The sequence below is a fragment of the Ambystoma mexicanum genome, chromosome 5q (genome assembly GCF_040938575.1).
Source record: "Ambystoma mexicanum isolate Mex_15411 chromosome 5q, UKY_AmexF1_1, whole genome shotgun sequence".
Classification (NCBI taxonomy): domain Eukaryota; kingdom Metazoa; phylum Chordata; class Amphibia; order Caudata; family Ambystomatidae; genus Ambystoma; species Ambystoma mexicanum.
Window position 1 is genome coordinate 45,683,140 of NC_090933.1, and position 14,082 is coordinate 45,697,221.

The 14,082-nt window shown below is 47.3% G+C and overlaps 1 protein-coding gene across 2 annotated transcripts in view; it reads left to right on the forward strand.

The window, feature by feature from the left end:
- The first annotated feature begins 6,664 nt into the window (after positions 1-6,664).
- GFOD1 (Gfo/Idh/MocA-like oxidoreductase domain containing 1) overlaps positions 6,665-14,082 on the forward strand; it is a 364,310-nt gene continuing 356,892 nt past the window's right edge. The window contains exon 1 of one of the 2 annotated variants that reach the window (XM_069620489.1): positions 6,665-7,193. Coding sequence is in view for 1 of the 2 variants with exons in the window: in XM_069620487.1 (XP_069476588.1) it covers positions 6,941-7,193 (253 nt within the window). In the remaining variant the exon portion in view is untranslated. The remainder of the gene's footprint in view (positions 7,194-14,082) is intronic. The other variant, XM_069620487.1, reaches the window with a different exon arrangement.

Here is a 14,082-nt window from a genome sequence, read left to right on the forward strand (position 1 = left end):
GGGACAAACACCCATGCCCCCCCTAAAATTACACCCATGCTCATACCCTTGATAGAGTTTTACAAGTTAAAGATCACTTCAACCATCTTGTGTGGTTGTGAGTTATTGAACTTTAGGAATAGGCCCTTCTTGGACAAATTAGAAGGTAGGATCCTGAAGCAAAAGCAGGGGGTTACCCACCTCTGTTCCGGTCAGTGTAATCATACTTGAGCCGGGGTTGGTTTCCTGGTGGGCTCACTATATGAGGCGCAGCCTGACTCTCGTAAAAAATTTCAAAAGCCGAGAAATTACATGTTCATTTGTATCTAATAATAACAATTTAATAATATTTTTATATATTTAATATATATTATATTATATTAATATAATAATATATAATAAATAATATATATTATATTTTTATATATTATATTTAATAATAATTTTATATAGCGCTACAAACCCTTAGGCATCTGAGCGCTGCTTATTATTACCCACGGTGTGTGGTGCTCATTTATCGACCTCGGAAGGATGAAAGTCTGAGTTTGGCCCTGCCGGGATTTGAACCTGTGCCTGCACAGATGGGAAAGCCAGCACTCTACTTGCAGCATCTGAATGTGCAAATGGTGAAGGGATTTAAAAGAAACTGTGAGCATTTTACGAGTCTCCAAGAAATTGAAGTGGAGGGGCGGGTATCTGAAATAGCCCCAAAAGGGAAAATGAAAAGATGGGATAGAATAACTGATATTTAGGACCTGGGATGATTGAAGCTGTATGGAGGGAAGAAAATTGCACATTTCCCATCAAGGGAGGTCAGGCGATATTTGGGGACATTTCCCTCACAAAAACTCAGAGAACGGTACCTCAGGTTTAGGCTAGGGTGCTGCCGACACTTGAAGTGATAGGCCCAAAGATGGGGATCCCACCGAATTACGTCTTTGCAGACTGTGTGGGAATGAAAAGGAGTACATTGAACACTTGGTTATGGCATGTCCGCGCAAGACTAACAATAGGATCCTACGTTTCGAACCCTACATTAATTCAACCTCGTTGGTGCTGACAGATGAGTTACGGCAGAGATTTATGCTGACAGGCCACATGGGGCTTGTGCTTACACTAACACATTTTTGAGGGAAATATTTGATAGAATTGATGGGGTAATGCCTTTGGCGAAGGCCGATTTAGAGCTGCTAACTTGAAAGTGTGCTTTCTTTTTCTCCTATGCTATCTTTCCTTTTTTTTCTCGGTCTGCATTCCTGTGTGTTTTGGTTTGTGGTATTGAGCGCCATGTCAATAGGAGTGGGGCGTATTGTATTGTTGGCAGTATTGGACTTTTATGAAGACGCAAGTGCCTCGGTTTGTGATGAATTGTATAGTTATTTTATGTATTGTGTTCAAATGTATGGACCTGTGTAAAAATACCTTGTCTACTAAAAACACAACAAAAAAAAATAATAAAGAGGGTTGCTCTAGGCTGGTGTGCAAATTCAGACATGAGTGCAGCTGACGTGCAGGACAGCATCCCGTCATGCAATGTTTTGCGACAGGAGAGAGAGGAAGGGGACATGGTGCGGGGTTGTGGGGAAAGGCTTATACTCTAGTTAAGATGGATGTGCTGGAGGAATGGCTCTGTTTTTAGCCGGGAAGGGGCCATGATTTCTGGTGCAGATTTCTGGGATGGTTTTAAGTTGGGGTACCAGGGGCCGTGGATGAGTGGAAAACCTGAAGTCGGCTCAGGAGAATTCAGAGGTGGTGAGGGCGAAGCTGCAAAAGGAGGGGGCTGAAGGGTGGTTGGGCTGTTTTGGGATTTGCTGGGTGATCAGGTGGTGTCCCCTTTAGGGTGTGTGCCTAAAAAAGTAGCTGTGAGTTCAGGTTGATTCACCACTTTTCATTGCCAGAAGGCATGTGCGTGAATGATTTCATTGCCCCTGAGGATTATGGGGTGTCTTATGCAAGTGTGGATCAGGCAGTGGGTTTCGTGAGGAAGAAAGGGTGTGGTGCTTTTATGGCCAAATGCAACATCGAGTCGTCTTTTTGTTTGTTGCTGGTGCATCCGGAAGATTTTTGGTTGCTGGTGATGCAGTTTGACGGTCAAATTTACATAGACAAAACATTGCTGATGGGCTGTGAAGTCTCATGTGTATTATTTGAGCAGCATTTTAGCTCCTTTCCGCACAGGGTTTTCACTTACAGTTCTGGTTTTGGGGGGAGTTTTGCACTATTAGGATGATTTCATGTTCATCAGTGGGGAGGGCGAAGAGCAGGAGTGCCAGAGAATGCTGGAGGTTTTTCAGTTGTTGATGCTCGAGTTGGTAGTGCCTTTGGCGGAGGATAATACTGAGTGGCTGGCGGTGGTCCTGACTTTTCTGGAATTGAGCTGGATTCAGTGGCCATTACCTCACGCTTGCCGGACGACAAGCTAAGCAAGCTGGTATAGTTGCTGGAGAGGGCTGTAGCAGCGCATAATTTGACACTCGTGGACATGCAGAGACTGGTAGGGCATCTCAATTTTGCATGTCGGGATATGGCCCCGGGTCGCACTTTTTGTAAAAATATGGCCCATTCTATGGTGGGGGCGAAACACCCACATCACAGGGTGGGGGCTTCAGGGGCTGTCAGAGAGGATTGACGGTTATGAATGAGATTTCTGTAGGAATTTAATGGTGTATCTATGTGGCTGCAAGGGGACCTAGTGGCTTGGGAGGTGCCAGTTTTCTCTGATGTGGAAGGTGATGGAGGATTTTGTCAAAGGTTTCCCCCCGGCTCACCTGAGTTCTCTTCTTGTGGCGTTCCGCGGAGGACTCCTTCTCCCGGCCGGACCGGGACTTGTATAAGTGCGCGCGAGTCCAGTCTGACTCCAGCACGAGCGTTCAAAGTTCCAGGAAGTGGCGTGTTCCAGGACGTCCAGGAAGAGGATCGAAGAAAGGTAAAAGATACTGGAAACAGGGGAAAAGGGAAGAAAGAATAAGGGAGTTGGCCAGGAACTTGGAAGGGTAACGCCAAGCAGCACACACATGTCGAGACACTACCTAGAGATAGCGTTGAGACGCGCAGGGGCGTGGCCCATTTATAGAACGTGCCGTGTCCGACGTACAGGCTAGTACGGAACACGGCACTGGGCACGGCCATGTTGGAAGTATCAAGGAACACACTCTCCGTCTGGACCAGGACCAGGAAGACCAGAAGGGGCTATGTCCGTGGTTCATGACAGATTTGGTGTGCACTGAAGGGGAAGATGGTGCACGGAGAGGTGGCCTGAGCAGTGGAAGGGGGGGAGAAGCATAGCTTTCCTGGAATGTTTCCCGTTGCTAGTGGCGTTGGACTTGTGCAGCAGAGAGTTGCAGAATAACAAAGTGAATTTCAATGTGTAACGAAGCAGTGGTGAACATTGTGAACAAGCAGTCAGCCAGGGACCAGAGGGTGGCCAGGCTAACGAGGGAATTTGTGCTGAGGTACCAGAAATTGAATGTGGTGTTTTGGGCAAAGCACGTGCCAGGTAAGGATAACAGCATTGCTGATGTATTATCTTGTTTTCAGAGATTCTGTGGGCTGCCACCAGAAGCAGAGGTGGAGGGGCACCGGATTCCGTAGGAGCTGTGGCAGCTAGGAGATTGAGAGCCCTGCATTTAGTAGAGGGTTCACTGGCCCCAGCATCACGCCTGCATACAGGAGAGCATGGTTGGAGTTTCTGAAGGGGGGTCGCACAGTTGGAAGGGGATGTAGGATGCAGAGGAGAGAAGGAGGGATGGTGTGATCGACTTTATATTGAGCTGTGTGGGTAAGGGTCGGTCCAGGGCAACAATAGCAGGTAATGCATTGCTTTTTATGGGAGGTGGTTCTGGGGTTTTCAGCCTAGCGGACGGGAAATGGCACGTATGATGTTGGAAGGATGAGGAAGGACGGCAGGAGGCCAGTGTCAGTGATCCTGTTAAATTCTTTGTCCCAGGTTCTGGAGGGCATATGCTGGTCGCCGTGGGAAAGAGACTTTTTTTTGCCGTGTTTTATGTGGAGGTTTTTTGGGGCATTGCGGGTGTCAGAGTTGGTACTGAGGGGGTGTGGAGATGGACGTCTGATGTGGAGGGGTGTCTGCCTGTCGTAGGATAGCATGGTTATCAAAATGTGTAAAGCAAAGACAGATCAGTTGGGCTGGGGTTCTTGGGTGCATTTGGATAGGGGTAGTAGGGATTTGTGTCCGGAGAGAGTGGGACTACCATGGCGGGAGAGATGTAAAGGAAGGGACGGTTTGGTTTTTCAGCATGAGAACAGGGAGGGGGTGACGGCTGCTCAGGTTTTGTTTTGGAGGTGATGAGGAGGGCTCTGTTGCCAGTGGATTTTGGGACTCATTTGTTCAGGATGGGGGTGGCGTCTGAAGAGAGTAGGCTAGGGCTGTCCAAAGAGAAGGTGAAGAGCCTGGGGTGCTGGAGATCGGCAAAATGTAAGGGGTACATCAGAGATCTCAGAAAAAAGGGGGCTCTTAGGGAACAACGGGCTGGGGTGGGTGGGTCGTTGGAGGGAAGCTCATTTCTATTTTTTCAGATTTGGCTCGGAGGAGTGGTGAACTGACTCAGATATGGATGTGCGAACACTCCATAGTGAAACGGGAAAGGGAAAGATGCGGAAAAAGGGGGTTTTGGTACCCAGTTAGGGTGTAGTTACGATTTGGCTTTGTTGAAATGGTCTGGGGTGGGAGGGCTCAGGTGCAACCAACTGTTGCCTATGCTGGCGAGGATGAGAGAGCTCAATGAGGTTCCGGGGCTCTGGTGTTACATGCGGGGGGAGAACGATCTGGTTAAGGAGACAGGTGTGGTGCTGTTAAAGAAGATGAAGAGGGGACCTTAGTTGTTTGCTGGAGATCTGGCCTGGGGTTGTTTTGGTTTGGACTGAGTTGATGACAAGGGGGGTATGAAGGGGAGCTGTGAAGGAGGGGGCTGTGGTCACAACGGGGAAGAAGATTAACAGGGAGATGTTGAAGTTCTGAAGGTCCCAGGGGTGCACATGCTTGCACACCCGAACATCAAATATGAGGCTTTTGATGTATTTCATGAAGATGGAGTTAATTTGTCACCTATGAGGAACCAGTACTATTTAATGGACATTATGTTGGCGGTGGAAGATATCATAAAGGGTTGGAGGTAGAAGAGTTTGTGGGGCAGAAAGAACACCTCAGTGGAGGGTTTTTCTGGTGCCGGGGACATGGCCCTTTGGAGGATGTTTGGGGGAAGAAAAAAGTGGTTGTAGCATGGTAAAGGGGGCGGTGGGGCTGTTTGCACAAACAGACTGACCCAGGGGTAAACAAAGGAGGCAGAGGTATTGAAGAAGGAGGGGCATGGCCTGAGGGAGAAGATGGGGGAGAAAGCAGGAATGAAGGTTGAGAGAGATTGGGGGGGGGGGGAACAAGGGGTAGGAAGGGATGACTTGTTTAATTAATTAATTGCTTTCGCAATTGTTATTTGATCTGTAGTCTGTAAGGCCAGGGAGCCAGGTTGGCGTGTATTTGTAAGCTGTAGCCTGTCACATTAAAGCAACCTTTTCCACTTCAATTGAGTCTGGGATTTTTTGTGCAGTGAGCCCAAAAGCCAAGTGCCACTGTCTTTGTGTTATTCATATGCATTGCATAGTACATTGATTGGAAGCCCATCAACACGTGAACCGCTTCCGGTACGGAAATAACTCCGTTTAATGTATGTGTGGTTCACGAATCCTGCAAGCAAAACTCTCCGACACAGAGAAGCTAAAATGGATTTACTTGTCACTTGTACATTCAATCTCCTTTTCTACCAAAGCGGACTTCAAAGTTCAATTTGAAATGTGCAGCTTGGAGCTTTGCTATTTATTCCGGGCATAACCTTGCCTGTTGGATATTCTAACACAGTCATCAAAGCACTTCCGACGTGGAGTCTACCCAAAGAAGCTTAATTAGGGCAGCATAGCAATACGAACGGCAAAGGAATGGTTAAAAGTGAAGGGGCATGTGAAACAGCTTGTCGCTTAAGTGTAGTACAAGAGCAGAGAGCAGTGGAGATTGTATTTGCACCGGTCCAAACCAGTTCAGGGTGTTGCTTTAAGCCCTCCCTATGGTGTTATTTTCCCCAAGAACGGCCTTGGGGTGCACGACTCCCTGGCACGGTATATGCTTGTCTGAGCTGTTCCACTTTCATGTTTCCATTTATTTGGCACACGCAGAAAAGAAAAAAAACACACCCCCAGCTACAGTAGAGTGGCAGCCAATGGCGCGCGAATCTCGGAAGAGGGCGTGACAGGAAAGCGTACACTAAGCACCTAAGTGGGCGACGGAGTCCTTCCCTTTCGCCGCGGTGTATGAAAGGGTGTGCGTGTGCGTGTGCACGCCGGGTCACCGTTGTGACACATGTCAGAATACAGGTCGCTGTCGGCTGCGGCGGCTTGCACGACTCACTGCGGCCCGGCAGCCCCCTCGCCTGCTGCCTGAGGCGGCGGACGCGGCTGTCATTGTTCCCACACTGGAACACCCTGCAATTACAGAGGCATGGGGTATCGTGGGGAGTGTGGGTGCGCCTGCCAAGCTGATGCTGCTTCACCCAACACCTGCCGCCGTCCACAAAGGAACAACAAGCGGCAATTTATCTAGTGGGAGGCATGATGTTGGTCATGTTCCCTCTCGCAGCCGAAAGAGGTTGCCGGCGTCGTTATCTCTTGGCGGTTTGACACTATTGGAAAGGGGGCCTGTCCCTGCGGAGGCGAGGGTCGCCCGCGGGAGGTGTGGGTGTGTGCCTGTGCAGCGCACCCCGGGGCCTTTGGGAGAGGAGGGGTGGTGCGCGGCGCGGGGAGGGTAGGGGAAGAGGAGCGGGCTCTGCGGCTTCTGTGCTCGCTGTCACCACAAGGGCAGCGGTGGGGAGAAGGCGGCCGCCTCTGCTCGCCAGACCCGCGCCCAGGCAGCAGCGCCCCCGGCTTCCTTGCCGTCCCCTGGCCCCTGGCCGCCAGCATGCTGCCCGGGGTGGGTGTCTTCGGCACCAGCCTGACCACCCGGGTGATCATTCCGCTGCTGCAGGAGGAGGGCTTCGCCGTGAAGGCGCTGTGGGGCCGCACGCAGGAGGAAGCCGAGGAGCTGGCCCGCGAGATGAGCGTGCCCTTCTGCACCAGCCGCATCGACGAGGTGCTGCTGCACCAGGACGTGGACCTGGTCTGCATCAACCTGCCGCCCCCGCTCACCCGCCAGATCGCCGTCAAGACCCTGGGTAAGCGAGACCCGCCCGGCGCATGCATCGCTAGCCACCCACCGGCATGCTTCTAGGTAGAAATAGCACCGCGATGTGGGCGTGTGCATCCTTATGCCGGCGGACGTGTCCTGATTTGCACACGTCTCCACTCCTGATCGGTGCATCCCCGTGTATGGTGATGTAGAGTTGGTTGCTGATACAAACATGTATTCCGATATAAACATGGCCTTTCTGACATGCACGTAGATATATGGATGTTGTCATAGCTATGCTGTTTTAAATATACATGTTGCTGCGGCTACCGTTCTCCAGTTGCACTGGCCTAAGCATAGTTGTTCCGATGTAGGCATATGTATCCTGATGAAAAACATACGCCATGGTATAAAAACGTGTACATGTCCTCGTGTACCCTGATGTGGACAGAAGTATACTGATGCACACTTGGAAGCTGACAGAAACATGCATTTCGATACAAACATGGGAAGCCTATACAGATTTAGACATAGAGTATGCTTACTGGCATGGATATACATATGCACCCCTGTGCACACACATACATCATCTACATGGCCCTCATCTACATGGCACTCATCTACATGGCACTCTGTGCTAATATAGGGACAGGCATCTGCACACATGTATGTTATCCCCATATTGCAATGTCTGTTCAGATATTTGGATTTCCAGTTATATCGGAACAGACGCAGCTATTCTGATGTTGACATGCATGCCCTACACTAAACACACGTGTCCCTGTGCAAACCTGAGTGCCCTGCTAGAGCCATGTGCATCTTGATCCTGGTACAGCTATGGTGACATGGACCCCCCCAGAAAGCATGATCTAGGAGTATAGATACGTCGATATCATGACCTGGACAAGTTTCCTGATATACACATGTTGTATGGTGTACTGACATGTACACGATCTGATATAGAAATGTATCCTTATGTAGACGCTTGTGTCCTGAGAAGGTCAGGGCTAGGGTGCGCAGCTGGGCTACTTAAGTCAGCAAGTGAGTCGGACTCAAGTGCAGAGCATTTAGTTGCTGTCTGAGAAGGTTCCCAGTTCCCACCTATTAACAGGCACATGTGTTGTAGGTATGTACATGATAAGAAGGTCTAGATTTGCTTTTGGAACCATTTTTTCACACATTGTGTTGCGTGCTGCCTTTTCATAACAATGAAAGATAGGAACTAAAAGCTGATATGTCTTTCGTGAGAGGCTGGGCACCTGCCCTAGGAAGCTGATTGCCACGGGGCAGGTCACCACCACTGGGCTGCCTGCCCCTTTCCTTTAATAGCTGCGCATTGGCAGCTTCCCATCAGACGCGCCGGTGCAGCCGAGACAGTGTGTAGACGGGCAATGACACACAGTGCAGCGGCAGCCTGAGCATGGCACTGTGCCACTTGTGCTGGCCTGACGCGTACCTCCCCTACCTCAACTCACCAACAGGATCAATAGTTATGTGGGTAAAAGAAAAGAAAATGGCAGAAAATAGAGATGCTGCTGCATTGCTTATTGGGGAGGGAGATGACAGGTGGTCTTGGAGTTGATGGCATCCTGGGGGTGAAGGATGGACTGCAGATCCGTGATGTTATATTACTGCACGCTTTTCAGGAGCTGCACTTACACTACAGTCAGCCCGGCTGAAGATGTGAGGGAGCCCATTTCAACATGATGGCTGGGGGGCCCTGGTTTAGAGCGGAAACCGGCTGAGGCACCCAGCGGGCGCATACATTACAATCGCCACAAAGACAACATTAATAGCCGCCGATTATCACGAGACGGCCAGCCAGCTTAAACACTAAATGCCCACTGAAGAGCTCCAAACCCTTCTCTGTCAGCAAGTGGCTGACGTGGAGGAACCAGTGTTAGAAGGCAACGAGGTGATAACGCTTCTGTATATCCCATGCGAAGAGAAACCACAGTTTGTAATTCAAGCGCTGCAAAGCGCACATTTTAAGCCCCAAAACGAAAATAGAGAAATTAATATATTGCTGTGTAACAAGACTGCTGACTGGCAACATAGGGGTAGTGGCTGGGCCCCCCCCTTGTGGCTCGAGCCCCTTTCATTTGAAAGGGCTGAAAGGCTCTGATGCCATCCTCGACTACAGTACAATGAAACAACAAAGGGGGCTGGGGGAAGGGGACTGTGCTTTTTTGCACTAATCAACCTTATCTGGTCGTCAAAACCATAACATTTCTGTATACTTAGATTTTTTTCCGAGTGTAATGTATGCCATGTTTCTTTTTTGTCCGCCATCACATTTTCGCTTTACAATCTGTTGGGGGGTGGTGGGTTCATAATTTAACACAGAAATCCACAGTGCATTGCCTGAAAGAGCCATGTTATAAAGCACGGTCCAGGCAGCTTTAGGTTACTTCTTATTAAATTTACTTCAGTTTCCATTAAGTTACTTGTTACAGGATAAGAAGATCAGGAATAAGACATAAGCAATAAAGAGAGACACCAGCACCCATCACCCAGGGAGGGAGGGCTCAACTGAAACAACATAGAACACTCACCACAGCATTCTCCCACTCATACATCAACTTTCCACAGGCACTCGGGTGACATCATAAATCACATGACAAACCACATCAGACTAACCAAGCACATCACAACACATCTCCCTCCTTATCAAACACACTTGCAACAAGCACTTCACAACACATCTCCCTCCTTACCAAACATTTTCACAAAACAACACACATCACATCCAAACCAGAGAGCAATGGAAGTTTTACATGAAAAACCCACAACTATGCAATTCCAGAACTCCGCCTATCATTCTTAAACACCATCATTAACAACACTAATCACCTCCCATCCACCCCTGCCACGGGCAGACTCTAGACAAAAACCAGCCCAGATCCAAGGCTATACCTAACCCACAATACCATAACCAACACAAAACAACGTTGGTCCTCCTGCTCGCCCCTGCCACAGGCGAGCCTTCAGGCTGCCACCCTGAAGCACCACTTGTCATCCCGACGCAATACTAGTCATTCAGGATGACAACGAATTCACCATAGACAGATAAGAGATTAAAAAAAAACTCCACAGCTCACTAACACAAAACCAGCAACATGCATGCCTCAGAAACAAAGATATACAGATGGACCAAGCCAATCAAACCAACCTAACCATACCAAGGTGTACAGCTCCTAAAACAACTTGCAGATGCTGGCCAGTCAATTCCAAGACCACCTACATAAACATATGGTTGAGTCTACCACTCTTCTCAATGGCTATACAATTAAGTCGCACAATCAAACCCTGACCAGATAACAATAGCCAGGATTAACACAAAACACATAAAGATAAACAAATAACCATGCGACTCTTTACCTTGAACAGCATCTTTAACTTTAACATGGTATTAACTGGAGGGCGTCCCCAACCAACAACCTGCTTCATCTGACTTCTACTAGCTGACCCTTAGGATAAGAATCAGATTCTCCAAAGAGTGCACTACCGCCATAACAAAGACACTAGACTTTCCAGTACCATTCACATTAGTGCAACTCTCACTAACCACTCATTAAAATTCTTGACAAGGCGCTACCCTCAGGATTCACCTTACTCACACATAAAACCTACAGAGGCGCTACCTCACCTTAGTTGCATCACAAAACGCTACTCACACATAAAACCTACAGAGGCGCGCTACCTCACCTTAGTTGCATCACAAAACGCAATCTCCATGACCTAAACAGTGCTACTAAAAGCACTAAAAGAGTGCACTACTAAGTGGCTCTACCACCTAACAATACTCATCAAAACAGTGCAACTACCTACTGTTAATACCAACGGAGGCACTACCTCCCTAATATCTAAAACTTATACTTAAATAAAAAATGAATGTTGCACCCACTCATTCTTTCATACATCCATACCTATTAACTAGATAATATACTAGTGACATGCCTTCACTTCCATACTTCTCAAGTACATGGATATACATGACATTCCTACATCTTAATTTAACATTTTCTTTTTAAACTCCAACATCTTATACCTAGCATATGCAATATTTCTTCACATCTCGATATGATTGTTACATATGCCTAAAAGTCCATGTTGTTGTGTAACAACTTACTCCTAAAAATCCTCAAAACGTTAAATAGCTCAATCCACATAGGCTTCACCTTGCATCATCATCTTGCATTGCATTCAGCTATGCACAATTTAACTAATCAGAAGTCCAAATTCCTGCAAATCCTTGAAATATGTTAGGTCCCTAACATAATTGCAAATTTACTAACCACTCACACCGAAATGAGCGCCACAACATACTTCTGCATTTACATATGCATTTTTTCATATGAGCAACAGTCCATAGGGCCGGCAAATCCTTAAAACATGTTAGCACTATACTTCATAACTAATCTCAACGATTACAAAATATGCAAACGTACGAGGCATATTCAAATGAACACAAACACCACCGTGTTCAACTCACGAATGCTTACTGGCCCTAGAATATACTTCCGACATTGTTGTTGAAGCATAACTTCACATAACGAAAATATCACTTCATACTTTGGCATAAGACATTCTCGACAAACGCATTTCCAAAATACAGAAATCTCACAGAATAAAAATGCTGTCATCTTAACATGCATTACAAGATGATTGATTCCCAATACTGGTACGAAACGCATTAATAAACCTGGCGACTTTAGACTTTCAATACATAGCACGTAGCTCATCACGTTATTACAACCTATATCAGTCACCTTATACGTTGGCCGCTTCAAACACCTCACTATTTGAGACGGAGCGGCATCAACTGGGCCCATCCCTGCTTCATCATGCTCCTTGTTGGCTGCCTCTATATCTCCTATAAGACTCACAGTTCATGACAGAACGGGGTTCCATCTTCATAGCCACAACAAATACCTCGTCATGTGACAGTGTACCGTCCTTCCACGAGGGTTAATTTCATTGTCTCTTCCGGATTCCCCACAAGACAGCTTGACGTTGCGTGACTTTCGTTAGGTCCCTTGCTCAAGCAACCCGGCTTCGCACGTTGTGCATTTATTTTCGTACGTGCGTTTAAGCTCGAGAACACTGGGAAGTTCACCAAGTTCCAAAGGATCGCCAAATCCTTCTGTTGACACATGACGTCATCAGACCTGAACTTGCCACAGAAGACTAAGGTACTCCTGCGCTGACCCAAGACCAACGGTCGCTTGCCAGGCACTGTCATTTACTCAGACACTTCTTTAATGCCATGTATAATTAACAGTGGAACTGATCACGCAAAATTACTGGATCCTCCATGCCATATCGCACGACTTTTATAAACGGACCACCTCTTATTAGGACTTCCTTATTTCAATGGCAGATATAATGTCAATTCCACTTCTGCTTCAGGAGTTTTTTTTTATTTTAAATTGCTACACTAAACATTCGAGCGCCAACCAGTCAAAAGGCATTTAAAAACAATAATGCACTTCCATTGTCCTTGTGGACATCGAGGGAAACAGGAGATAAGCCTGCTTTTCACCCAGTTTCCTTTACTTCACCTCGCTTACGGGACGCATCCAATATAAGGGCAAGCCTCACTTCACTCCGCTGTCCCTGGAAGTCCCTTATGGCCCCCCAACACAGCACTCCTATTAGTTGATGAGCTGCTGTTCAAGCGTTTAACATAATGGATCACATCCATAACATCTTATGTACAGGGATGCAGCGCTCCCAATCACTTGCGGGCTGCTGACCCCATTAATAGTGATCCATTAAACCTCCTCCCTTATCCACCCTGGGTGATGGGTTTGCTTACTTGGGGGCGGTGTTGTCTTCCTTCTGGTCCTGAAGTTTACTGCACCCCCCGCAGTAGTCCTCCAGGTCTCTGTTTTCTGCTTTCCTTGCACCAGGGGTTCTTCCTTTTAGAAATCATTGTCGCCAATGTTATAAATCACAGTCCAGGCAGCTTTAGGTTACTTCTTATTAAGTTTACTTCAGTTTCATTAAGTTACATGTTACAGGATAAGAAGATCAGGAAAAAGACGTAAGCAATAAAGAGAGACAGCGGCACCCATCACCCAGGGAGGGAGGGCTCAACTGAAACAACATAGAACACTCACCACAGCATTCTCCCACTCAGACATCAACATTCCACAGGCACTCGGGTGACATCATAAATCACATGACAAACCACATCAGACTAACCAAGCACATCACAACACATCTCCCTCCTTATCAAACACACTTGCAACAAGCACTTCACAACACATCTCCCTCCTTACCAAACATTTTCACAAAACAACACACATCACATCCAAACCAGAGAGCAATGGAAGTTTTACATGAAAAACCCACAACTATGCAATTCCAGAACTCCGCCTATCATTCTTAAACACCATCATTAACAACACTAATCACCTCCCATCCACCCCTGCCACGGGCAGACTCTAGACAAAAACCAGCCCAGATCCAAGGCTATACCTAACCCACAATACCATAACCAACACAAAACAACTTTGGTCCTCCTGCTCGCCCCTGCCACAAGCGAGCCTTCAGGCTGCCACCCTGAAGCACCACTTGTCATCCCGACGCAATACTAGTCATTCAGGATGACAACGAAATCACCATAGACAGATAAGAGATTAAAAAAAAAACCTCCACAGCTCACTAACACAAAACCAGCAACATGCATGCCTCAGAAACAAAGATATACAGATGGACCAAGCCAATCAAACCAACCTAACCATACCAAGGTGTACAGCTCCTAAAACAACTTGGAGATGCTGGCCAGTCAATTCCAAGACCACCTACATAAACATATGGTTGAGTCTACCACTCTTCTCAATGGCTATACAATTAAGTCGCACAATCAAACCCTGACCAGATAACAATAGCCAGGATTAACACAAAACACATAAAGATAAACAAAT